Source organism: Drosophila guanche, unplaced genomic scaffold (genome assembly GCF_900245975.1).
Source record: "Drosophila guanche unplaced genomic scaffold, DGUA_6, whole genome shotgun sequence".
NCBI lineage: Eukaryota > Metazoa > Arthropoda > Insecta > Diptera > Drosophilidae > Drosophila > Drosophila guanche.
The window spans coordinates 4,742,529-4,769,386 of NW_022995750.1; the positions used below are offsets into that span (position 1 = coordinate 4,742,529).

Below are 26,858 nucleotides of genomic sequence, written 5' to 3' on the forward strand. Positions count from 1 at the left end.
GAGTAATATCATTTAAGATACGGCATATTTTTAAAATAAGAAGGTATATTTTGGAATACTCTTCAGGGTTTTTGTGGTATATTTTGTCGATAATTCCGCGGTCACACTGCTCGGCTAGGCGTGCAAAAATAAATAAAATAGCAAAATAAAATAAATAAACTACAATTAGTTTATTATTATCTTCAGAGTATAAGGGAAATGAATGGATATATAAGGCCAGTCCGGTGACAAGGCCATAGCAATGACAGAAAAGTCGGAGCACGCCTCGAATGTGGAGAACTCTAAATTGGAACAGTCGGTGGCTTCTTCTTCCCCCAGTGGACCTCCTCCACAGATAATGGTAAAATCTGAGAAGCTTGATGCTGAGGTTGAGGCCAAGCTGCGAGCCTTGAATGCGAAGAATAAGTCGGACCAGGAGCGAGGAAATAACAATGACCAGCATCAGGATGACGACACGGAGGACGATGACGATGACTGTGATGGCGAGGGCGATGGCGATTTCGACGGCTCCTCTGTGGACGATAAAAAGACCATTGCGCCGGTAAAGTCATCCAACGAAATACTCGCCGAACTCTTTGGCGTTTTCAATGCAGCGCCACCAGCGGAGTTGCTTGACGACAAGAATCTGCTGAAGCTCAAGCACAAAAAGGTCAAAAAGGAGAAGAAGAAGAAGAAGAAGGCGTCCAAGTCGGATGGCGAGTGGTCCGACTCGGAGGCGGAGGGTAAGCACAAGCACAGGCGGAAAAAGCACAAGCACAAACACAAAGACACCAAGGAAAAGGATCGTGACAAGGCCAAGGATAAGGAGAGGCCAGCTGTTGCTCCTGTTGCCTCCGTGGTTTCTGCCTGTGTTAAGGAGACAGAGAAACCTGAGACTAAGAAACGGCCCACGGAGAGAAGCAGCCATGCTGCGGATGTCCTGCCACCAAAGCGTGAGAAGCGGGATCGGGAGCGAGAACGTGACCGCAGCCACAATAGCTTCTACAATGGCTACAGGGACAACGAACGGATCAGCGAACGGCCCAAGGCTCGGGACATGTCCGATGTCTCGCTCTCCGATGAGGAATCTTATCTCCGCGAGAAGGCCTCCTCCAATGGACGTCGGCGTCCTCAGAACAGCTTCTACGACGTGAAAGAAGAGCCCAAAGAGGAGCCCAACCAGCAGCACCACAGCAAGCGCAACGCTCGAGACACGGGCTCGAGGCGGCCACGAAGGTCAAGGTCTCGCTCGAGGTCACGCTCCCGACCCCGAGATCTAGGCATTGACAAAAAGCGGCTGCTGGAGGTGGCGCGCAAGAATGCCATCCATATGTTCAAGCGGGGAAATCTGCCTGGAGTGGCCGATATGACGCCCGAGGTGAAGGACAGGGTACTGATCAAGATGCGCTATGGCGGACGCACCGTCCAGGATTTGACGGACTTCTGCAAGAAGATCTCCAGCGGAGATGCGCTTTCCGACCTCAGCTCTGACGAGGAGTCCGACACGGATAAGAATGGGAATGCCAAGGCCTTCCACCACCCCTTCCAGCTAAAGGAGCGGGAACCGATTGTGATGCACATCCGCAACTCCACGCCGATACAGCCGAGGAGGGAGGATCAAACCAAGGCCATAACCATGCAGTTCCCCGTGTCCTCTGGCCAGGCACATCGCATCACCGAGGCCTGGGTGCCTGTGGAGCGCAAGGATGCGTTGGCGCCACTCCCATCGCTACCGCCCGTCAAACAATCCACGAATATCTTCCAGGATATACAAAAGAATGTGTTTGCCAAATCCATACCGGCCCTGGAGAAGCAAGAGCCTGCCTTTAAATCGATGGGTGGACCAGCAGCATTGGAACCGTCTACATCTGTGTCTGCACCTGCACCTGTGCCCGCACCTGTTCCCGTTCCTGCGCCGGTTCCTCCGTCTCGTCCAGAGCCAGTTCCAGCTCCAGCTGTGGCTGTAGTCAAAGCATTCACTCCCGCTCCGATACCATTTGTGCCTGAGGTTCCCATACCATCTGCCACAACACCCGTGACCCCCAGCAGACCAGCAGCGATGCGGCAGTCGTCACAGAGTGCTTCCATCTTTCCGGAGACGATGCCGCTCAGCATGGATGTGTCGAGCATCATCACACAGCGGCTCAGCGCCATTCGTCGGCTACAGGTGAGTCTTCCCAGGAACCCTCTAGCAGCCGCAATAAATCTGACAGTCTAAATCATTCTGCAGACAAATCCCACCGACTGCGAGGCCATCAAAATGATGCACAACGCACAGCGGGATATGTCCTCGTGGGCGTCCTCAAAGCATCTGCCCGGGCAGTTCACGGGCAGCACGGGAGCGCATGTGATGAAGGCCCATGAGCTGAATAGTGGGCCGCAGCTGTGGGTACGCCGGGATCAGCTGACCTCCACGAAGCCTGTGACCGGTGGCATGGGCATGGCTCTGTTGCAGAAAATGGGCTGGAAGCCTGGCGAGGGACTGGGACGATGCAAAACGGGCTCCCTGCAGCCTCTCCTGCTGGATGTGAAACTTGACAAACGAGGTCTGGTGTCCCGCGAAGATATTAAACTGCAGCCGAACCGCCCGTCGGCGGGGCATCGTAAGAACAAGAACAGCGGCGGCGGTGGTGGTGGTGGTGTCGGGGTCGGCGGCGGCCCTCCTGGCCAGAGTGGCCCCCCACCAATGGTGGTAACGCTGGACAAGCATCCCGTGTGTGTGCTCAATGAGCTGACCTCGAAGAACCGGTGGACGCCGCCACAGTACACGCTGCAACAGGAATCGGGTCCGTCTCACATACGCAGTTTTCTCTTCTCGGTGGAGATCAATGGGAATTCGTACACACCCGATCGGCCGTGCAACAACAAGAAGGAGGCAAAGCTAAATGCGGCCAAATTGTGTTTGGAAAAATTGGGAATCTTGCAGCCCAGTTAGGATAAAGATAATATCAGGATCTATTCTGTAAACTTTACATGTAAATACGTATAAAATTAGTTGTAACTCTGAGCTAAAACTGTTTTCGCGGAGCTTTCAATGCTTGCAGGAAAGCTTTTGAGTGACCAAAAGAGAGCGATTTCGTTGGCTCTCTTAACAGTACAGTGGCGTGGGAAACATCGAAAATGGAAGAGCTTTGGCCACTACGTGATTCGACACAGCTTACACTGCTTTTGGCCCAGTGTGCAGCTGTCGGCTTGGTATTTGCGAAAGAAAGAGCTTTGCTTTGCTTTGCTTACTTCTAACGGGGCTTATGCGCAGGCCGAACAAACAGCTGACTGTTACTGCTGCACAGTGCGGGTGGTGGGTGTGGGCATATTTGCAGTCCATTAAATCTCTCGACACACGACACTCGCAAGCAAAAGCAGCTTAACCCAAACATTGAAGGTCAGTTCACGCGGGACTGCGCTCCAAACAACTTTGTCGGATCGGATGGCAGCAGTAGACACAGGCGCAGGACAGGATATGGTCAATGGGTTGCTGCTAATGTTGTTGTTGTTGTTGTCACCCTGCTGTCACCCAGATACAAACACAAAACTTTTCTGAGTGCCCTAGTCCCAGCAAAAAAAAGTCCAGGGAGCGAACTCCCAGCATCCTATGAGAAAATATTGTGCTGAAAAGTGTGTGCAAAATGTGCTACAGATGTTTTTTGCATCCTACTGCATGGCCGCGGGACTGACTGGATGGGAATTTGGCATTGGATTTGGCACAAACAAACAGCGACATTTGTTGGACGGGGTAGTGGGCACGTCAGCGAGGCAGTGAAGCGAAATTTGTAGAGTTGCATAATTACACGCACACACTGATTCCCATGCCCATGCCCCGTACCCAAAACTGCCACTGCCACTGCCTATGGCTGCCACTGGCGCTGGCCATGGAACTGTTGGGCGTTGTTGCGGTTTGATGTGGCCGCTCCTCGGTGCACTTTGCTTGCTGCTGCAGCCATGGAAACGTGTCGCACCTGTGCGATTTCCATGTTTGTTTGCGATTTCGAAAATGGCAGCAACAATTTTCTGGACCTCTTCCATCCCACATGCTGGCAAAGTGAAATGGCCCAAATACGATTGGAGTTTGTCCACTGGAATCTGAAGGTACGTAATGTAAATGTGTACTTACATATGTATGTACATATGTATGTATGTAACGACTTCGTGGAGTTGGCAAACTGCAAATTACTTATTTTCCAACCAAAGTGAAAGTCTGCATGCAATGGAAAACTGCATTGAGTTGAGCTTTGGGATCTGATTACATTTACCCAAGGGGGCTTTGAACTTTGAAAGTGCTTTCGGCAAAGACATGACACATATCCTTTGGGGTTTTTTCATAGGTTGCTTATAAGCCATAGAAGCACTTACTGTGTAGCTTAAAATTTTATATTTTATTTAAATATTAGTTCACAAATAATTATTTCTTTCTGCACAACCTGCTATAATTATCCCCAAATAAATTCTTGCAGATTTCACCGAATGATGGATTGCCACAGAAAATATGCAGCGACTGTTTTACCAAGTTCTGCTCCATCTACACATTTCGATTGGGCTGCCAGGAAGCGCAGCTGAAGTTGTCCAATATTTATGATAAAATCGATTCCAGCAGCTTGGAGGATGAGCACCAGGAAGAGGAAGAAACGGATGTTGTGCCAGAAACAACAACAACAAAAGCAACAACAACAACAACGATGGTTTCAAACGAAACTCAACCAAACACTGCCACCGCCACCCCAATAGAGTTTTTTGTGGAAGCCATAGGCCAAAATGATGAATCTCAGCCACCATACCAGGACGATCATGATGACGATGATGATGCCACTCAGGAACTGACCATTAGCTATGCCTGTAAGTACTGCTTCAAGCCCCAGGAAAACTACCAGCTGCAGCAAATGCTCCTGGAGCACATCAATGCCAGCCACGATCCAGAGCAGCCGTACAACTGTCCGGAGTGTGAGGAGTGCTTCCAGGATGCAGCCTCCCGGACAGTGCACATCAAGAGCTGTCACGTGGAGAAGCAATTCAAGTGCGAGGTGTGCGGCAAGAAGTACAGCGATCGCCACAATCTGCGCCACCACATCGAGAAGTATCACTCGGAGACGGACTTTGAGTGCAGCATGTGCGAGAAGCGCTTCTTTACGCGCAAAAGCCTCAACTATCACATGAAGTGGCACAATCCAGAGCGTCAGCTCAAGTGCCGGCAGACCGGCTGCGAGCGCTTGTTCATCAATCAGCGCCATCTGAAATGCCACGAGGCCACCCACACGGGCGCCAGTGCCAGAAAGAGCGAACACTGTGGCCTCTGTGGTAAAAGTAAGCATCTACCTTTGCTGAGTGTGTTTGGCATCACCAAATGAATATATCTTTGCATAGCTTTCATACACCTAAAGACGCTACGATGGCACATCTATAGACAGCATGGCGGGGAGAAGCCCTACAAATGTGCCAACTGCACGGAGGGTAAGTGGAGAGAGGAGCGATTGGATGCAGCTGAGATATAGGACATGAAACATTCAACATTAATCATAACAATTTGTCGCATCATCGAACATTCTCACATATAAACCAGCGCATTAAGATCATAGAACTACCAACTGTGGCCAGCAACCCAACTGCTTCCTATACATAGACAGTGTGTGCTTGTGTGTGTGTGTCTGTTAGTCAAGTCTGAAGCAACGGTAAACATACAGGCTAAATCAGCTGTTTTTGTATACCTTTTCTTTTTTTTTTAGCCAAAAGCATGCAATCAACAACGTTTTGTACTTTCATTAGAACTTTTTAAACCACCAACCAAAAAAACAAAATGCTAACCAAACCCAAGTCCAACCACAACCAAGTACGTAAACCCCTCGGAGAGCAGCATGCATTGTGACACCCAATCACCAACCATTAGTTACCATCCAAAACCCATTGCTATTCCCTATTTATAATATGTAATCCACCTACATAGTGTTCGCTTCGTATGCGGAGAAAAGGATACACATGCTGGAGCGGCACAGGGAGAATCTAACGCCAATTGAGCGCAGCGAGTGCATGTTGTGCCGGCAACCCTTTGGCACCGAACAGGATCTCATACATCACATGTCCGTGGATCATTTGCAGCGTGCGGCAAGTGCGCCAGTGATTGCCAACAACAAGCGGGTGCTGCAGCAGAAGCGGGAGCGACAGTATTCGGGACTCTTTCAGTGCGACAGCTGCACCCAGAGATTCAATATGAAGTCGGCCCTGGATCGACATGCTGCAGTGCACTCGGAGAAGGACAGGCCGCATGCCTGTCCGCACTGCTCGAAGCGTTTCAAACGGGCCCAGGACATGAAGTGGCACATAAAGACGCACGAGAAGGAGAAGCCCAATGTGTGTGATGTGTGTGGCAAGGCCTTTGCCTTGAAGTATGTCCTCACACAGCACAGGCTCAGCCATGAAGGTGTGTAAATAAGACAATTCTAATTGCTGTCTGCCAATCAAGCTGTTTTCTTTTCTCTGACAGTTTTGGAGAAGAACTTTAAGTGCAACATTTGCGGTCGTTCGTATCTATTTGAAAAGTCTCTGCGACTCCATCAACGCGTCCACACGGGCAACACCTACTACAAGTGCGATCTGTGCCAGGAACGCTTCGTAACGCACATTAAGTTGAAAAGTATTTGAAATACCATCTCGGATGGGGGATTCGCTACTTAAAGTATCCTTTCGTTTCAGCTCATATGCAGAAGTCGCATGCGCATGCCTCTGAGACGCCCTCACCGGACTCCTTTGATGATTTGATAAATATTGTGATTTCATAACCAAGTGGAACAGAGCAAGAAAGCAAAGAAGAGAAGTTGTAGCCAAGCACAAACAGAGAGACAGAGAGAGCGTAGCTCTCACTAACTACTACTACTAAACTGACTAACTACCGCAAAAACAAGCTAGTAAAACCATACCCTCCATTCAACCTTATCATTAGACCACATGCGGGCACAGGGCACCGCTGAGTCGCAAAACGGAACAGGGCTGAAAGCTTTATACTCACTAGGCAAATGATGATACACTCTTCTACTATATCTTTCTTCCTTCATAAATCCCTGTAACCAATTGCACTTTTGCTGTCTCTCATAGGTAGACATATAACTTATCTCTCACTAGTTGAAGCACATGACCATTGACGACCATTTAGCGATAAGCAATACTTAAAGAGAACCTTATGCTTCACGACAAGCAAACCACTTAATGCTCAATGCATTTGCATTTATTTCAAGAAAAATAAAACAAAAATGAACAAATATTTACAATATCTACCGAAAAAGTATGTCATATTTAAAATATCAATGTACTATGAATTTTACTATGTGTAGTTCCAGATAAATGTATTTACCAATTTCGTGCTCTATAAAAACATCAATTTGAAAAGATTTAGTAATTTTTTATTTGAATTTAGCGCCAATCATTGTCAGCAGGGGCAGGTGTCGCTGTAGTTACCGTGCAGTTATTAAGTAGGTAAGGTTATTAAGAAAACCTTTCCCGCCGTAACGGACTTATCCAATAATGCGGTGATTTCTTTATGCATTGTTGTGTTCCAAGCTTCATTTCCACCCTTACATAATACACTTCCTTTCTTGTTTCAGACACAATTTGAACTTTTAGCGGATTTAATTTTGTAAACAAACACAAAACAGTGTACCTAGAGAGCCGGCACTTTGCATACTTTGGTCATACTGGGTACAGTGCCAAATATATGGCACTTTCTGTCCAAGGACTATTTTGAGTATTTGAGAACTGTGCTTTGACCTTAGTTTGCAAACAAAATAATAAAAAGAAGTCAAAAAAACTAGCCACTCTTTTGGAAAATTGATCATTAAATTAGATAAAACTGTAGCTTTAGCGCTGAGAGACCTAACTAGCTAGTAATATTAAATAGAACATCAAAATCAAGGAATATGATTAACGATTACGGTATATTTACCGTATATTTTGAAAATAAGGTTTATTTCGGTATATTTTTTTTGTCGATACGTCAGCGGTCACACCGACAAACACGTCAGTGTTTAGGTTTTCAATATTTATAGGCGAAAAGTTCATCAAAATCAAAAATAATGCGGCGACGATGACCAATGGAGACCGAAAGCTATTTGTATAACGATTAAATAACAGAACATACCCTGCAGTCTTCGTTTCCAGGGAGAAAAGATCACGAAAAAGCTTCGTCGGATTCCAAAAGTTGACCAAAAACGGACACAAAATCTATAAACGCCGCACAACAACAACAACAACAACAACAACAACACGATCATTGCCAGAGAGGGAAGGGCAGGTGCAACGGTATAGATTAGCCCAGACATCTGCCACGCTAGGCACATCTGACGTGCGTGTCGATTCGACCATCAACTTGAAATCACGCCCACATAAGCCGCGCACACCCACCTGAGAGATAGAGAGAGAGTGAGTACACGTAGCCATGGCTTTGCCCTTAAGCGACCTGCTTATGCTGGGCAGCGGTGAGAAGAGGCTGGCCGCCTGTGTGGTGCTGCTGCTGCTGGAGCTCTTCCTGGATGGTGAGTATCAGATCTATTTATGTTTTGTCAACAACTGGTTAGATCCACGTCATTGTTTTATGCAGGCGCCGAGGCAGTGCCCAACCAGGCTGACATCGACAACCATCTGGAGTTGGGCAAAGAGTTCTTGGCCCGCGGACAGCTATCGGATGCCCTGACGCACTACCATGCGGCTGTCGGTGGGTTATCGCAAACGAACTTCTTTGTCTTTGAAGTGTAATTAATTTTGGGGAATCTTTGCAGAGGGCGATGCCAACAATTATCTGACGCTCTTCAAGCGGGGCACCGTCTATCTGGCCCTGGGCAAGACACGCTTTGCCATCCAGGACTTTAGTCGCGTGCTCGAGCTGAAGCCCGACTTCACGGCGGCGCGCGCTCAACGCGGTCTGGTGCACATGAAGAGCGGCGAATACGATGAGGCGCTGACGGACTTTAGTCAGGTTCTCCGGGAGGAGCCCAACAATGGTGTGGTCTTTGAACAGTACTCGCGGCTGGAGCCGGCCAAAGAGCAGTGGTATATGGTGGAACAACAGATTCTCCATGGCGACTATCACAATGCCATCAACTTGATTACACAGCTGCTGGAGCTGTCGCCGTGGTCGGTGCCGTTCCGGCAGACACGCTCCGATCTCTACATCAAGGTCAACGATGCCATTGCAGCCATTTCGGACCTCAGGCAGGTGAACCGCCTGACGCAGGACAGCACGGAGGGGCACTATAACATTGCCAAGCTGCTGTACACGATCGGACACGCGCCCAATGCCCTGAAGGAGATACGCGAGTGCCTGAAATTCGATCCAGAGCACAAGCTCTGCTTCCCCTTCTACAAGAAGCTGAGAAAGGTGGAGAAGCAGCTGTCGACAGCCGAGCAGGCGAAGGAGGAGAAACAGTACTCCGACTGCACAGCCGCTGGCGAGGCGGTGCTGAAGCACGAGCCCGAGGAGACGATGATACGCTACGAGGCGCACAAGCTCCTCTGCAATTGCTACACTGGCGACGAGGAGTTCGGCAAGGCGCTGACACAGTGCAAGGAAGCGCTGGAAATCATGAAGGAGGCCCAAGTGTACTGTGATCGTGCCGATGCTCTGATCGGCACCGAAATGTATGACGATGCCATACACTCCTTCCAGGCAGCCCTTGAACTAGACGAGAACAGCCTGCGGGCCAAGGAGGGCATACAGAAGGCCAAGAAGCTGCAGAAGCAGGCCGAGCGCAGGGACTACTACAAAATACTGGGCGTTAAGCGCACAGCCACCAAGCAGGAGATTGTCAAGGCGTACCGCAAGGCGGCCCAGAAATGGCATCCGGACAACTTCAGGGACGAGGAGAAGAAGGTGGCCGAAAAGAAGTTCATCGATATTGCAGCGGCCAAGGAGGTACTTACAGATCCCGAGAAGCGTCGCCAGTTCGACGAAGGCGAGGATCCCCTGGACCCTGAGGCGAACCAGCGCGGTGGTGGCCAGCATCCGTTTGCCCACTTCCAGCACGGGTCGCCCTTCCAGTTCAAGTTCCACTTCAATTAGTCAGCAGTCAGCCAGCGCCACTTAGCAGCCAGCCATTTGTGTCATTTGTTAAGAGTGATTCCACACGCACCCCATGCCGCTGTCCCAGATCCTTGCGATTTTACACAAACACAAACTTGTTTTCCACTCTTGAATATCGTGTAAATAGTAGAATAAAGATCCCCGTTGCCCCTGCTCCGATAAACTGAAACTTGAAACTGAAAGAAACACACAACAAAATGAACACTTACATTTAATTAGTTTATTTAATACAAATAATTATAATGTAGTACATTTTTCTAATTATGTATAAAGCGAAAATCATAAGCAAAGCAAGAAATAAAAGACTTGGCGATTGAACTCTATCCTGTCCGTATCCTGTGTCGTAAATCGAAATCCGCACAAATTTTTAATTCCTCTCTCGATCGATCCGAATGCCAGTTCCCGTTTTAACATTTTAATGCAAGTCTTTTTTTTTGTTTTTTTCTGTTTATTAATAATATTAAGAGTCCGAAATGCAGAGGATCCACCTCAAACAGCGGGCGACAGGGCTACATATATCATGGTGGCCACCATCACCGTCACACACAGGAGGAAGTAAAACTTGAGATGATACTGACGATCCAGCGAGCGGAATAGCTCACGGAACTGTGCCATGGGCGAGACTTGTACTTGCTTCTGCCTGGATGGCAGTGGCGGACGTGCCAGTGGCGATGAGCGCAAATGCGAGAGGTGGCTGCTGCGCAGCTGTGGCTGCTCTTCTGCCTCCGATTCGCTGTCGGTTTCCATGGGTTGGGCGTTGTTGTCCGGTTCATCGTAGAACTGGTTCAGTGTCGGATAGAGCGTGTTCATGGGTGTCCTCGGTTGGAGTGGCTGTCTAAAGCCAACAGTTGGCCCGCTCTGCCGCTGGCGGGGCTGACTAGCAGCCGCTACGCCAAAAGGCTTGGCCGAGCCGCTGAATGTGTTCCGTGGGGAACGAATGGACTGCGACTGGCTGTAGCCTAAATCCTCCTGATAGCTGGTCGAGTTCAGCTGCGTCTGTACGTTCTGCGTCCTGGATAGAGCCGCCAGATCCAGGTTCATGGGGCGTCTATAGGGTGGATCGATGCGCGGCACGTAGCTGGGCAGTGTGTTCAAGGGCGCACGCTCATAGTTGTGGCTTTTGGGTATGTCCTCCTCCTGCCGATCATAGTGCGGCTGCTCTACCTCACGCGTGTACGATGTGGTCAGCACTCCAGACTTGGTCAACGACAAAGACCGGCGTAGATCGTCGCGCTTGGGAGACGTTTGCTGGAAATTCGAGGATCGTGCGGCGACTGGCGAATCCACAACATAATAGTCATCGTCCTCCGACTGGGAGCCCACATCCGAGACGGTGGTTGTTGTCTGTACAGAGCGCCCCGAGTCGGATGTATTGTCCAAGCCATGGGCAACCGTGCGACGACTGCGCTCATTCTGCTTGCTGTTGTTGTTGTTGGTGCTGATGCTGCTGCTGGCAATGCGGCTTGGACTTTTACCTGCTGTGCGTCTCACATTCTCCGCTGCAGGCGTCACCTTGCTGCCGTGTATGGTTTCACGCCTAGGAGCCGCTGGCTGCTGCTTTGTTGCCGAGACAGCAGTTTTGCGCTTGTTCAAGGGCGAGCCCAAAATGGTGGCGCGCAAACGACGAATGATGACAGCGCGAGTGCTGTCGGTCACCGGAACACTGGGCAGACCATGTTCCACGCACTTGGCCAGCAGCTCCTTGTTGGAGATTGTCTCCAGATACGAGAGGTCCGACATATTTCCAGTAGTTGTGAAAAACAAAACAAAAATAGCAATGTCGTCACAATTATCAATGACAACTGAGTTATCGATAGCCCGCCTCAACATACATCGAAAAGCACTTTTCCAAAGTGAAGTGCACGGTCACTCTGACAAGTGCTTACGCCTATCGCACAAAAATATCGATATCGAACCGCAAAAATTAGGTTCTTGCTCTCTTTGCTGAACTAATCCTCTCTTTGGCATGTGACCGCAAGGTATGGTAAGCAGGTAAAAAAGGACGAACTTTTCGAAGCTCCCAACTTTTTTCGCACCTGTTGAGAGGATCCCTAATAGTGCATGCGAGAGCTTCTGGCAGGAGAGGATTTCCCTGAATCTTAGTTTGTGGTACAAATTTCTCACCATGAAAGCTCCTTTGCATTGTTAAGGGAGGTTTGAAAGCTCTTTTTCTTTGCAGGGAATTTAAACTAACGAGAACCACTAAATATAAAATAAAATATATTAATATTGGACTATATACAATATATGGTTTATGGTATTTATTTATTTACGTATTTTCAATTAAGAATTAACTGCTAGTTATGGAATATGGAATAGGAATATATATCAAGCAAGCAAAACTGTAACACGAGTTCAATATTCTCACTTCAACGGTCAGTATCATTTATTCTATTTACCGCAGAATCAAGATCTTAATTTTGTTTTGTTCGTGACATATTTAACTATGTGGTTTGAAAATTTTAGGGCATTTGATAGTCCAGAAGAAATATGATAATGTAAAATGTGAAAGAAGCCAAGTGCTACAGTATTGCACCGCGGTTATATTTTAAACAAATAATTTTATTTAAAATTTTTAAATAATGTTTCCACTGGGCTTTTTTTTTTTTTAGTTCCCAATGCGATTTGGAATATTGAGGGAGTAGCGATGCAGGGGTGGCCTCTCCCACAACTAAATAATTATATTTGCAGGGTCTGACACATATTGAAGGACTTACTTAAACATACAATCACGAAGAAATCGTATATTTCCATTTATGAGATATTTAAAACAGCAATAAAATTGGTACTTTTTCACTGTACATGCTGTGCAAAAACTACCGCTAGGTTTCACAGCAAATTTTGCGAAGGTGGCGACATCTATGCAAATTTCTAATACAGAGCGCCAAAACCGCGCCCAGGTTTTAACATTTAAAAATTAGCTTTTGCCCAAAGAAGCGGTCATTGGGACCATAGTGGCATGGTTCCTAAATACGCTAAAAGCTTAGCGGCAGCGCATTTGATAGGCACACACGTAGTCGCAAGTAACATTTGTGATACTTGCGATACAATCGATAACGCATCGCATATAACATTTAATATAACACAACAAGACTAAACTACCCATCGCTAGGGAATTATAATAATAATAATACAAATTTTTCAAACGAAGAGGTTGTGTGTCGCGGCGCGTTGTCTCGATTTTCCCCTTAATCGACGCGCAACAGGTGTTTAATTACAAAGAACACGCTCAATTTGAATTGAAATAAACGCCGCGTTCAAAGTGCTGTTACAAGCCAAAGAAAACTAAGCAGAAGAGTATAAATAAAGCAGCGAATGCAAACGCCACAAAAAGGCAGGCGCATCCGAAAAGCCAACACCTGTTTGCCTGCATTCCTGTGTGCCTGTGCGAGTCTCCGCTACTGCGCTTGCGTGTGGTGTGTGTTTTGTTCGGGAATGGTTTTTGTTTTGTTAAATTGTGCGCTCAATAATTTCGTTTCAACTAAAACCTTTAACAATTTTGCTGGATTTGATGCAACATTGCAACATTTTCAAAGTTTCCCCTAAAAACTCAACGCGACTCGACTCGCCTCGCGTCTGCGTAGAAGAAACAACAAAAGCGATGGCAACAGCAGCAGCATAAACATAAGCCCCCGAAAACCGGTTAATACGAATACAGCCATCAAGAAGCAGTCCAAGAAAACGTCGCCCCCTTAAAAGAGCAAGGCGGCAGTACGATAACAATAAAACCAGAAGAAAGAGGAAATCCATCGATTTTGGCCCCCCCAAGGAATTCCAAATGGTATTGTGTTATTCTTTGTTTCGCGTGTGACACATTGGATACAGCAAGCAGCCCTATCGCCACGATCGAATCGAAAGTGACCGGAGGAATAACCGTCGAAACTCTTTCGCGTGGCCCTTTCTTATCAGGTGGGTTATAATTTAACACACATTACCCCCCAAATTTTAATTGCAGCCTGTTGTGGCTTAAATTTATTTGGGGCACGTGAGGCAGTCCATAATGATAAGGCCTTTAGTAGTCGCCAATAAATTTAAGCAATTCCAGAAGTATTCAGAACGTTTTTGGAGGGGGTCATTTCCCTAGAGTTTGGTCACCGCAGGTCCAAAAATAATGATAAGGCCTCTTTACCAACAGATTAACTAATTTTGTAAGGTGTCTGAGCGGATGCCATATTGTTGCTCCATTTTGCTAGTGCCGGCCATTGTGGCTCACCATTTATAAATAGAACATCTTGACTTTGGCTCATGCTATGATAAGGCTGAAGAGCCAAAGATTGCCTTAATGTCTAAACTACTAGTGGTAGACCAGCCATATTTGGTAGTGGTTGGAGTGAAAGATTACCTTAATCCCTAAATTACTAGCAGTAGACCAACCCCATATTTGGTGGCGGCCCAGTTCATTGACACAACCTTAAAGCAAAACATTGTTTTGAACCTCAAACTCAACTTTCACTGAATGCGGCGGGGCAGGCAAGGCACTCCAAAAAGCGGCATAAATCGACAAAGGCAAAGGCAAAAATACAAAAAATGTTGTAAATGCCAAAATTGAAATGCAGCCTCCAGTTAATAAAATCAAAATTTGTTGTTCAGGTTGTTGGTGTCTTGTTTGCTTTTGCTTTTGTTTTATCTTGTGTTACTATTTTATATAATCAATGGTTAATTTTCCACGAGCATCATTAAACAACAAATTGAGGCACACGAGAGGATGATTATGAGATAATCAGTGAAATTGCACAAGGCCCAATGGAGTCATCAGAGTTGAGTGAGTTGAGTGGAGACTGATGACGAGAAAGAGACTAAATTAAATGAGATAATAAAGATAAAAAAATTATGATTTTTCATGCAGAAATCTGTCTGGAGAGAGACACTCAATAAATTAGATGATTTATCAATTACATTTGTGTAACGACTGTTACCTGCACATTTTCCAATACTATTTGTGCTCGATCCAACGAATGAATGACTCACGCTCCTCTCTCGAGTGCATTTATTCAGATTCAGAGACCTGAGCTCTATCTCGCATCTAGTTATTGTATCTCCCTCACCTCGCTCCTCACGGAACACAAGACAAAATTCCAATTTCATGAAAAACAAAATGCCAAATATTCCCACCAAAAGTATGCACAAATCCAGCAACAACAACAAGTTTATAAAAACACAACAACAAGCACACTATGCACATGGAGAAAAAAAACAACGTTATATAAAAACACGTTCAAAACCCAAACCGCCTTTTGAGACAGAGACAGAGAGAAAGAGAGAGAGGGAGAGGGAGAGGGAGAGGGAGAGGGAGAGGGAGAGAGCCGCGGTGGTGTAAACGAGATGGCCAGATCAAGTGGGTTAGATCGATGGGAGGGAGCAGCAGGGGGTGTGCTTATGTTTGCTGGCGACTGTAAATGTGTAGCTGTGTGTGTATGTGTGTATGTGTGTGTGTGTTCGCTCACTTTGAGCCACGCTTCAATTGCAAATGCGCCCCAAGTAAGCCAAGTTAACAGAAAAACAAAAACAAGATCTGAATGGGTTTGGTTTTTATGAAGCGAATCTATGAATACTCTTGACCGAACGATAGGCTAAGTTGGGAACATAAAGGAATAAAATATATTGTAGATTTATCAGCATAAAAAGAAGCAGGGAAGCATTCGGTTGAGTAATAATAACTGCAACCATTAAGTAAGAATTTAATCTAGAGTTGGATTTGGGAAAACCTAGACTGCCACCAGTTGAATCTGCTTTCCATATTTTGTATATTCTCAATAGATTGGTAATACACCCCGTGTGAAAAGGGTATAGCACTCGTAAAAAGCATTGACGCAGATACGCGCTGTTTTACCAGTTGCTGTGATGTTGTTGTAATTGTAAATTCTACAGGTTTCTCGATGGATATATATGTATACATATGTATGTATATGTGAATGTATGGCACGTATGTTTGTTGGTCTGGTTTGCCTGTTTGTACGAGTATCTATGCATGTGCTGTAGCTGTTGTTGCCTTAATGGTGCACATACTCGTACTCGTACAAACAACAACAAGATAGCTCTGCAATTTTACGCCAAAGCTACAACAAAAAGTCGACCGATCGAGCCGCAATCGAAACGATCAACAGAGCAAAGTGAAGGCAAGAGCATGGGGTGCGGGGATTGAAGATTGGGGATTACGATGGGGAGGAAACAGAGCTTCAGAGAGTGCCGTAGGAAGAGGAGTAGGAGACGGAGGTAGTAGGTGTAGTGGGGTGACAAGGAGAGGCCAAACCATTCGTAGGCCAGTTATCAAGTACAATGGGATTTAAATCTCAATTATTACTGAATTGTGGAAACAAATGAAAGCAATCCTACATTAGAGGGATAATGTAGCTCCATTTATACTTTAGAATATCCTGAATTTAACAATGATTTCCATTTAAATCAATTAAAAATCATATCTTTCCACTCTAAAATAACACTTCCACTGTGCAGCAACAGTACGAGGCAGCCACAAAACGTTGCAATATGCCGCCGAATAGCCCGAGTCTGTCTCCCATTTGCTTAGCCAACTTGGCGTTCATTTCAGCTTCGCTTTTTCGTACTCACATTCGTACTCGTAATTGTTTCATGAAAAACTGGCCAACACTCCAATGCACTCCACTCCACTCCACTCCACTCCATTCCAGTGGCTACTGCCTTCTCTCTTCAACTCCAAACAGGTGCGCAATATTTTTGTTTTTCTGGTTTTTTTTTTGGCGACTTCGACGGGGATTTTGGGGCCAACAGTTTTTCAATTTTAATTATGGTTTATGTGTCGCCTTACGAACACGAAAACGGCATTCGATCGGTGATCGGCATATACTTATCCACTAAGCGGTACATATTCACATACATATTCACTTATGTACAATCCAAATTAATATATGGCCCAATGCCTTCAATGGACTTCAGGCGGTACAAGGTTGTTGCTGCTCGGAGCAGGAGAGTGACATGAACCGGAGGAGACAGAGACACGCCACACCGGGGAGATATTGAGGTTACCTGGTAGTTGTGAATGAATGCCTGGCTATGAGTGCCTTCTGGGCGGATCGGCTCGGTTCGGTTCGGATCGATCGTTGCAGTTGGTGGACCCAGAGAGAGAGTGCTGCTTGGAATGGCTAAGAGTTATTGGAGTGGAAACCAAACTCCTCCAGCAAAAACAGGGTGAACGCATTCAGGAATTTGTAATTATTTTAAGCCATCTATTATCAGAAGGAAAAGTAACAATTACTCATCTGTTTTGCTGAAAGACTTTCAATGAGAACTGATTAAATTTTACAGGTGAATCATAGAGAAGTAAACGACTAATGGGATTACAGATATTATACACAAACGATTGTTGGTTTGTCTGTAGAGGGTATCCCAAGACGATATCAACTTTCCATCTGCCTATCGTGTCGTCGCCTTCATTGTACCTTACAGCCGGCAGTCGACAGCTCAGATCGCTCTCAGCTTGTAAAACACAAACAAAACAAACATATCTCAACACTATCTGGTGACCCCAATTGAGTCATCAGATACAGATACGTATTGGAGGCGGCGACAAGTGCGGCAGAGACTCCCCATCGAAGGAGCGGAGCACTGCTGAGCTGATGCCAGCTGATTCATACGGAGATCTGGGGCTAATGTCAAGGCATCACTCTTACGGAGACTTAATAAATATTAGTTTGAGACAATCTAGCAGATACTACGAGCGTGATTGTGTTTGCACACACGTGTGTAACAGTTGCAGTGCACTTTGTATCTTGTAGATACGTTCCGTGCTTTGCATAAATGCCACAAGAAGAAGGTTTTAACTGTAACTAAAGCTGGCACTGGATGACATTTCGTGGCAGTGTATCTGCCAGATACGTTAATGCAATGCACGCACCAATCACACACAAACAGATACAGATACAGAAACAACACACACTCTTCTGGCCTTATTAATATTTATCAATTTGTTATTTAACTCGTTTCGGAATATTTTTCGCTGAGGCAACTCTTTTTTGTCTCCTCCCGAAATTAGCATAAAGCCGTATAAAAGATAAACACATACACACAGACATATGCCAACCTGCAAGATTAACATTTAACTCGTTTGAAATTGTTGGGTTTTTGTTTTGTTTCGTTTTGGAGGCATTTTTCGCCTGGCTTTTGTTTTTGCTGTTAAATTGCCAATTTGACCTTATTAAGCGTATGATTTGGTAAAATGCCTCTGCGTGCGTCGCCTAATTAATTGATTTGTTGACTATCTGAAACTGAAATTGAACTTGAAGACCCACATATTTAATCATAATTCCCCAGAAGCGTGTCATATCATTTATAACTGCATTTCGTAGTAGAATGCAAGCCGCAGGGCTAGTTGTAGGAACTTTTTTCACTAATTCGACTTTCTATCACTCGCAGCAGCCCCGCAGCTGGCAGCTGTTCTAAAATTATGCCGATAAATGTCGAGTTGGTTCTCTTCAAAGTATTTGCATTGTAAAGCGTACGCTACGATACGTCTTACATCTCTTTATAGAAAACCCAAAAAATGGCACGCTTTTGCAGGAGGCTTGACTATAGAACTGCTCTTCAAATATTTACCAAAGGTTAGCTGTTATTATGGATAGAACTTGATGATCTGGAGGTGTATTTATTATCACAGCGGATGTATATGTAGAGTGGGATTATGTGAAAGATAAGCCCCAAGAATGCGATAGCCAGAGGAGAAAGTCTCAAGGTCCCAAAACAATTCAAATATTTGAAAACCAAGCATAGAGTGCTTGATGAGGAATCGCCCTATCGCAAAAAGATATTGCGGAAACAATGTAGGAACCCAAGGAAATTGCTTTTCTCTGAAGATCTAAGAAGGAACAAAAAGATAAATATCTAAAGTAAAGTGCGGATAGCTAGCAACAGAGTTATAGGAAACGAGGATATGAGTAATTTTTGAACTTACGACAGTCAGTCTAACACAACATTCTTCAAGACTATGAATGCGGGAAAATACATATTCTTTGAATATATGTATGTACATATGGGGGTTTTGAAACCAAAGAAACATCTATAATTTGGTAAGTTTTAGAAGCAGAATAATGCCTCTAACTGGATAGGGGCACACGAGTTTCACTTGGATGTTAATTTCCACGTTCACGGTTGACTGCCGAGAGATTTTCCTTCAACAAATCTTAACAAGTGTACCAGTAGCTTTGTTTGGCAAATTCTAAAATATTTTTCTAATGTATTTGTTGTGCTAATGCTTAAGCTAGAGACTGTATATGATCTACATCTTCCAGCTGAGTCCCGAATTACTTGTGGCACTCATGTAGCCGTTCACTTATGGAAACTTTTTAAATAAAATCTCGCACATTGGTATTTCTTTTGTTATTGGAAATCCTCTCCACAGATGATCATTCCATGACTTTCTCTTAGTGGAACAAAGTCTTATGGGCCAAAAGTATATCTGCAATTACGCTAGAATATGATAAATTCCTCTGAAAGCACACTTTGCCATAAAGATAGTTGTATTATTTGAGTATTTTATATGGGTATGCATAATGTTGATAAGACGGAAAGGAATAGTACAATTGCTGGATAAGAATCCCCTTTTACGCATTTGCTAAAGCCTCTCCTCCACTGATAAGGTTCGCAGATAAGGTCTAGGATTTCATCTCAAATATTACTTTAATTTAATTTCTTTCAGTTGATCTTCAAAGCAACTGTGAGTCATGTGTCTGCCAGTGCCATTGCCACAGAGATACTATCAATCTACTATTTTGAGTTGAAAGTTTTCACTCTTTCTTCACTGCGGAAGAGGTGGGAAAACGTACTGGGTACTGCGGGTACTGCCTGCTCTATTACGCACAATTGTGTGCCCTGCATCCTACTCTATTATTATTATGGTTGGCAAATGATGGAAAAAGAAAAACAGCATTTCCCAGCAATTTGTCATTGTTTGATTTTCTCTTAACCCTCTTTGCTGTTTGCTGCTTTTTGGGGCTTTTTGATTGCTTTATTTCACTTTACATCGCAAATTGGTGGCTTTTGGCTTTGTCTATGGCTGGATAGGTGGACTGTGATACTTCCTGCCTCTGCTCTGCCATCGCTAATTATGAACAATCAAAGAGCAGCAGCAACTGAAAGACAGGGGGTACTCGCTTGTAGCTGCAGTTTGTTGCATGATTACATTTAATGGGCAAAGCCAAAGCCAAAACATAATCATTTCGATTAAATAATCAGCTACTGAAGCGGACTGCAAGTCAAGTCTCTCAAGCCTCTTTGCACATTTACACTGCCACACAGCCACACAGCCACAGAGCCAACCCAGCCAACACAGCCAGCAGGACAGGAGGAGTTTGCCTTGTTTGTAATTATGAAAGTTTTCTCCACTAACTTTTCTTGTTTTTTTCTTGAACGTTATGAACTCATTTGTGGCAGAGTCAAGTTTAGATGTGCAACAGGCAGCAGGCAATAGGCAACAGCAGCAGCGGCAGCCACTGACACTGAGTCAGAGACTCCACTCCAGACCTGGAGTCTCGGACTCATTTCATTCATAGCCACAAGCCATCGGAAGTGTTGCTTCTGCTGTTGCTGCTATTTCTGCTGCTGCTGTAGTGAAATGTTGTTGACCACAAAAGTGGCTTGAACCTGAAAACGCCTTGCAATGTGATACAAAAATGTTATTGCCACTCGATGCAACAGCAACATTAGCAGCAGGGGTAACATCAGCAGCAGCAACAGCAACAATCTGAGACTAGTTTTACATCAATTTCCGCTGCTGCTGCCGCTGGAAAGGTTAAAGACATTGTGTCTTTCTCGCTTTATAAAGGGAACGTTTTTCTCTTTTTCTCTCTATAATTTTAATCGAGCTTTAATGTGGCAATTGCCGTTTGATGGTGGCTCTAATTGAAAAAGGAAAAAATGAGAAAAACATGATTGCTGCAAGAGGGGAAACATAAAGAAATTTATCTTTGAATGCTGATGGATTTTATCCTCTTGGAGATACGTAAGATACTCATAGGTGTTGTGGTATTTGAAGAAACATTTGTTGAAAAATGTTTTGCGATAATGATATGCGATAAAATGCCAAGAATGGGGAACCTGAATCTGCGGTCAAAGTTTCGGTTTAGAATGTGCGCAGGAGCACTTCCAGATAGCAATAGCAGCAACAGAATCAGAAGCAGCGTGATGCATTAAGTAGATATGTAAATAGATACATAAATGGATGCACACCTTGATAGATAGACTGACAAAAAAATACATGTATTGAATCACCCACAGAATATCTCTCTCTCAAGAATATTTATATTTCATGGTAAAAAATGAAAAACCTCTAGAGCTGCACGTGGAATTTATAGAAGTGAGAACTCATAATATTGATATGGTTATTCCATGAAGACTTCCGTGAAATTCTTGAAATATTTCTACCCCATCTATCGTAAATCTCAGCACCGTTTATGCTTTGTATTTTTTTGACGCGTTTTTGTTTGGCGTTTTTTTTTTCTTCTCAAAACTTTTGTTAAATAAACAAAAAAAAGCAAACACACATTTTTTGCCCGTGTTCGCGTATTTCCGTTGTTTGTGAGAGGTTTTTTTATTTTTTTATTGTATTATTTGTTTAGTGGGATGTTGTTTTTTTGTGGTTCTTTTTTTTTTGCGGGTGTTCTGTTTAATTTTTTACTGCCAGATATTTTGTGGGTTAGCAAGGCAACGCAAAGCCTTGAAAATTATTGTCTATAGGTCTTTTATTTTTTGCACATGATTTAAATTGTAATTTATGGACGCAATTTGTTTGCGTATATTGTGGTGATGAGGGAGACGAGACATTCCATTAACATTCCATTTCAAAACATGATGAACATACATATGTATGTATGTATTATGTTTTCTGTTATTTGAGGAAGTTGACACCTTGAAAGGTCCATACATAACTTTCCAGTTCAGTTTCCTCATTCGAACTTATTTAAACAAATATTTCTTTACTTCAATAAGCGAAATTCTAGAGCCAGCCAATTCCAATCCATTCCACACATATATGGGCATATCTGCCCGTTAAACTTATCATTTTACGTTCATTTTTTACTAACCTTTAGTTAGGAAACCCTCAGCTCGGTGAGAAAGTTAAAAACTGAACCCAGCTCTTGGCTGGACATAAATGTATATCAATTGGCTCAAGGTTGCGACTTAAGTGTATGTTTATTATACACTCCTTTAGGGTACATTGATTTTAATGTTTAGCACATAGAATTAATAACTATTTATCTGAAATAAGCCATCTACAAGCCATCTTGTCTACTCATGCATTACCAAGATATTGCATTGCAAACAAAAACCAACGCAGTTTACGCTTCTTAGTTGTTGCCTTCGGATATATGTATGTATGGCAAATATGGCAAAAAATCATATTAGTAGTCACGCCCTTACTGCAAACTGCTTGCTGCCTTGCTGCGGCAACCGGTGAACGATCTGCAAGTGCATCAAATGCTTCGGTCAACCATTTCCATGCTTAATTTCTTGATATGTTGGTTTTGTTCGTTTTGAGCAAACATTTTTGCATCTCGTCAAACATAAAGAGGTTGGTGGTTTTCGCAGCCCAACAACTAACCAGTTTTTGACGCTGTCGCTTGGGTGCGACATTTTGATTGATTTAAGTGTGGATTCGGCATCGGAAAAAAACGAAGAAGCCACAAGCTGCTTTTAGCCATGATTGCGCCGATTACGTGACTCTGTCAATTGATTTGTGTGCGCAAAATGGAAGGCAAAAAATATACATGGAAGACTCTGCAGGGCTAATGTTGGCTTGGGCAGGCCTGGCCCATATGAATGAAAGGCGGCCCAAAAGGCAGTCGCCGCAACAGCAGCAGCAATCGTGCAGCACACAACCACACCAATTCGTGGCTAATTTTTCATGAAGGTTTTTCAATTGTCTGTTGGCCAAAGGCCTCAATTTGTTGTGTTATGTGCATTGAATTTTTAATTTTTTCTTTATATTTTTCTGTACATTTTTCTAGTAGCCATTTTGAATTTGTTTTGTATTTATTTATTTTGTATGCCAATTTATTTTATTTTGCTGCTTGGATAATAATAATAATAATAATAGATAAATTGAGTGGAAATAAATGTAATTAAAGGTAATTAAAAATGTGGACAACGGGGTGCCTACAAACAAATTTTATTATGGAATGGAAAATATTTATAAGCCTGTCTTTGTATTTATTTGTATCTATGTATTTTATGTGTATTGCTTTTGATATTTCGTTACGCTAAAATTGCTAACCAATTGAACAAATAATTGCTCTATCCATTTCACAATTGATCTCTATATTTTTCTGCCTAACTATTGTATCCACAAATGTGCTAAAATTTCTGCACAAATACGAATAAATCAGTTCATAAATCTAAGCAAATTCCCCCTAAAGTTTCTGCCATTTCTCGTATTCCTGTTAAAAAAAACACACACACACACAGAAACCCGTCTGGAACCTTTCCACGAAACACCAAATAAAATATCTGTTCGAAACGATGCTGCTGCATACTAAATTATGGCGAATGAGCAAAAAAAAAACATAAAATATATTAAAATGAAATAATCATTATAAATACAAGAGACATCGCATATATTAGAATTTCTTACATCACTCAGACAACTCGTAAATAAAGACAGAGACTTGATTCTCTCTGAGAATTGCGCAATGGTTGAAACGATTCTAGGGGTAAATCCTGACGAGCATTAACTTTGAAATTGCTTAAACAATTAGCTCGAAATGTATTCAAAGACGTTGGGGAATGGCAATTGGAGAACAAAAAACTATAAAAATGCCGCCATCTAAAGTTATTGCTAGATAAAATGTGCTTGCCCTGTGCGCTGAATAATTAGTACAAAGGCGGAGACTGTCACAGGGGCTACTAGTATTATTAATACACTTTGTTCTCAAAATATTTTTGGTTGCGGAATGCACTCAAAGAGTTCACCGCACACTATTTTCACTGTTAACTAAATTTATGTACGTATGTACAAGACTGTCCGACTATCTACACAATTATCAATCTGTCTAGCTACTCGTCTCTCCGCCTTACTCTATGACCCGTCCTATCGGTTCTATCAGATCACGCTCTCGACATATGATAGCTGATAAAAATTGTAGTACCCCCGACACAGGCAGAAGCGTGTCGTGTCCTAGCATTTAATTGGATTTCTGTTACGTCCGATTGTCCGATGCCCAAAGCAATTAGAGCTTAAGCGATATTTATCATTTCATTTTTAGCGACAACAATTTGAGGGTTCGTGTGAAACTCGAATCACGTCTTAAATGAAGTCTCGCTCTCTCTCTCTGTGGCTATTTTTGGATCTTTAAAGAAGAAGTCTTGAGGGTAGACGCACAGCACCGCCCCACAAAGGGGCGGCAGTCCCCAATCTTTGGAGCGTTAAGCGCGGAAACAATTGATTTCAATTTTAATTAACACCCACATGCACCGCTCCGTACAGCCGCTGCCCTGTCGCACACAGTTTTAATTGCCACTTGGTCTTTGGTGGTCGAGGTTCGCTGAATCTTAGCCCCCGCCCGTCCATCGAAGACGGAGTCAGCCAGCGGCACAAATTAATGAATGGTATTACACTAGAGACAGAGACGGAGTCGAAGGGTATCCGCAACCCCTTTGAGTCAATGGTTGATCCCTAGTTTATTAAACAATTTGATTTGTGTCTGGATTTTTTTTACGCTTACCAACCGAATATTCTAATAATTAAGATCTCATAGGGAATTTTTACAATCTTTCTAATGTTACAACAAACAAAACATTGATATTATAGAAGATTATTGTACTAAAATGTATTGAGTGTGCTCCATAGCCTGCTCTGGGACCAGGTGGTATGGTTGCGGTTTCGGCTAAACCTAACTCCACGGCACCACTGGTGCTGATCTGCATGGCAAGAGCTTCATCCCTTTAACAAATTGGCACCTGCCATATTAGCTACAACTTTGCCACAAATGTAAAGCAGTGGGTGTTCATACGGATTGATATATTGATTGACAGATACTGACAAAGACTCCAGTTGCTGGCGTCTCAAAAGAATACATCAAATTTTTAATCAAAAAAATCTACAAACTTGTATCTTTAAAAACCATTCGATCAATATCGTTTTATTGCATCTTTTATTCCTTTTGCTATTTGCATAGTAAAACCATTTCATAAGAAATTCATTCATTATTCATTCATTGGTTCGTTCATTCATACATTTATACGAACGCCTCCGCAGATTCCCCCATTGACTGCCACCCACTCAAACAATTTGTATTTCTTATACATATGTACATATGTATTCTGTATACTTTATCTGTAGATACAGTCGTTTCTGTTTTTTCTATAGTATTTCGTATGGTATTCTGCTTTCAGTTTCAGTTCTCCCTCTGGTTTCGGGTTCCCTCCTCTGGTCTGGTCATTGTGTAGTCACTTAAACTTGACCTTTATTTTCATGTATTGCTTATTACTGCATATTGTATGCCTTTGTGTTTTTGTATATTTATTGTATTCTTTGTATTGTCGTTGTCTTTAAAGTTCTCCCTATCTCTCTGAAGGGGCGCCACCCACTTGCACTTTGCATGTGCTTTTGTCGAGATCAGTGGCGTAGACCCGTAGGCGTAGAGGGATCAAGCCATCAATTGGATGACTATAAATTATGATCTTTGATCTTTGGGAATGTAAGGGCTCTAAAGTAAAATGATCTCTCTCTCTCTCTCTCAGTGTGGCTGAGCAGTAAAGAGGGTGCCTATACATTTTGTTGTCTTAGCAAACTTCATACAAAATATTTTACCGATCTACAGTTGTAGCGGCTGGTTTCTGTTATAAAGAAATTGAATACCCGACTACACCTTTGAGCAGAACCCACATACAATTGATCTATCTATATACTATCTATCTATCAATCTATCTACATATATGTATGTATTCACAGTATCTATTGCCTCGGCACATTTTCTGGCATGTTCTGTTCTGGTAATTTCCTCGTAATTGTTGCGCAAACCGAATAGAACAGAAACAAAAGATAAACCACGAGTATTACTAAATATTAGCATGAAATTAATATGCCTCTTTCTCTCTCCCTGCCATTCGGCGGGATCTGTTCAGTTATTACTCATTAAATATGCAGCAGAATGGAATACAAAATTGCGCATAAATCACAGACCTGGGATGGGCTTTTGCTTTGGCTTTTCTTTCTTTCTTTTACTTTGATATACGATCTCTCCTCTGATGTATGATGATATATGAGCTGGCTATTAGTTTAGTTCTTTAATGAATCATCTGTTGGGGTGTTAGAAAATGTATTATTGTCTTCGTAATGGCATCGATGAAAACCCAAACAAAAGAAGAGGTGTCTGTCTTGTAGAACTCATGAAATAGAATAGACAATGGGGAAACATCCCATAAAAATTCCGATACAAACTTGAATTTAATGTCGGATTTATTTTGGGTGTTTTGTTTGGTTTATTTGTTTCCTAAACTAAGCGTTAAAACATTATAACTACCAGTTAACTCTTAGTGTCTATACACTAGACAGTTCTTAAAATCTGTTCGGAAAACCAGTTTCCAAATTAACACAAAAAGAGGTTTAGAAGAGGGATTTTGGAAAACAAAAACCATGCATTCTTTGATCGAATGAAAATGGAATGAGTTTGTTTTTTTTGGAATGCACATTGAGGGAGGGATACTTTCAGACTGGTTTTCAAGAGAGCGGTCTTTCTTCTCACCTTTTGATGTTGGTAGTAGACAGAGTGTGGTAGGAGTCTGTCGCGTCTATGAGAATTTGATTTCTTATAATCAGATTCATGGAATTTGGTTTTTTAGGCGCGGCTTTGCCTCAGTG

General features: G+C 43.4%; 5 protein-coding genes across 7 annotated transcripts in view; 4 read left to right on the plus strand and 1 right to left on the minus strand.

Moving 5' to 3' along the window:
* Positions 1-88: 88 nt before the first annotated feature.
* LOC117586741 (protein SON) lies at positions 89-2,986 on the plus strand. Its single transcript, XM_034277043.1, has 2 exons — positions 89-2,146; positions 2,210-2,986. The coding sequence occupies exons 1-2, from the start codon at positions 242-244 to the stop codon at positions 2,912-2,914; spliced, it is 2,610 nt and encodes an 869-aa protein (XP_034132934.1). The 5' UTR covers positions 89-241; the 3' UTR covers positions 2,915-2,986.
* A 198-nt stretch (positions 2,987-3,184) lies between these two features.
* LOC117586742 (zinc finger protein 2) lies at positions 3,185-6,757 on the plus strand. Of its 2 annotated transcripts, XM_034277044.1 has the most exons (6): positions 3,232-4,065; positions 4,431-5,274; positions 5,335-5,421; positions 5,912-6,385; positions 6,449-6,598; positions 6,658-6,757. In XM_034277044.1, the coding sequence occupies exons 1-6, from the start codon at positions 3,919-3,921 to the stop codon at positions 6,741-6,743; spliced, it is 1,788 nt and encodes a 595-aa protein (XP_034132935.1). In that variant the 5' UTR covers positions 3,232-3,918; the 3' UTR covers positions 6,744-6,757. The 2 variants fall into 2 exon arrangements, 1 of the variants encoding a protein (XP_034132935.1); XR_004574016.1 differs by lacking the exons at positions 6,449-6,598; positions 6,658-6,757 and adding an exon at positions 5,694-5,797 and having other exon boundaries at positions 3,185-4,065; positions 5,912-6,051.
* A 1,232-nt stretch (positions 6,758-7,989) lies between these two features.
* On the plus strand, positions 7,990-10,226 carry LOC117586126 (dnaJ homolog subfamily C member 3). Its single transcript, XM_034275991.1, has 3 exons — positions 7,990-8,489; positions 8,555-8,668; positions 8,733-10,226. Exons 1-3 carry the CDS (start codon positions 8,393-8,395, stop codon positions 10,010-10,012), a joined length of 1,491 nt encoding a protein of 496 aa, XP_034131882.1. The 5' UTR covers positions 7,990-8,392; the 3' UTR covers positions 10,013-10,226.
* A 7-nt stretch (positions 10,227-10,233) lies between these two features.
* On the minus strand, positions 10,234-11,839 carry LOC117586127 (LEM domain-containing protein Bocksbeutel). The gene has a single exon (XM_034275992.1). The coding sequence runs from the start codon at positions 11,771-11,773 to the stop codon at positions 10,523-10,525; it is 1,251 nt and encodes a 416-aa protein (XP_034131883.1). The 5' UTR covers positions 11,774-11,839; the 3' UTR covers positions 10,234-10,522.
* A 1,334-nt stretch (positions 11,840-13,173) lies between these two features.
* LOC117586018 overlaps positions 13,174-26,858 on the plus strand; it is a 37,685-nt gene continuing 24,000 nt past the window's right edge. For both annotated transcript variants that reach the window (XM_034275847.1, XM_034275848.1), the window contains exon 1: positions 13,174-13,942. The gene's annotated coding sequence lies outside the window, so the exon portion shown is untranslated. The remainder of the gene's footprint in view (positions 13,943-26,858) is intronic.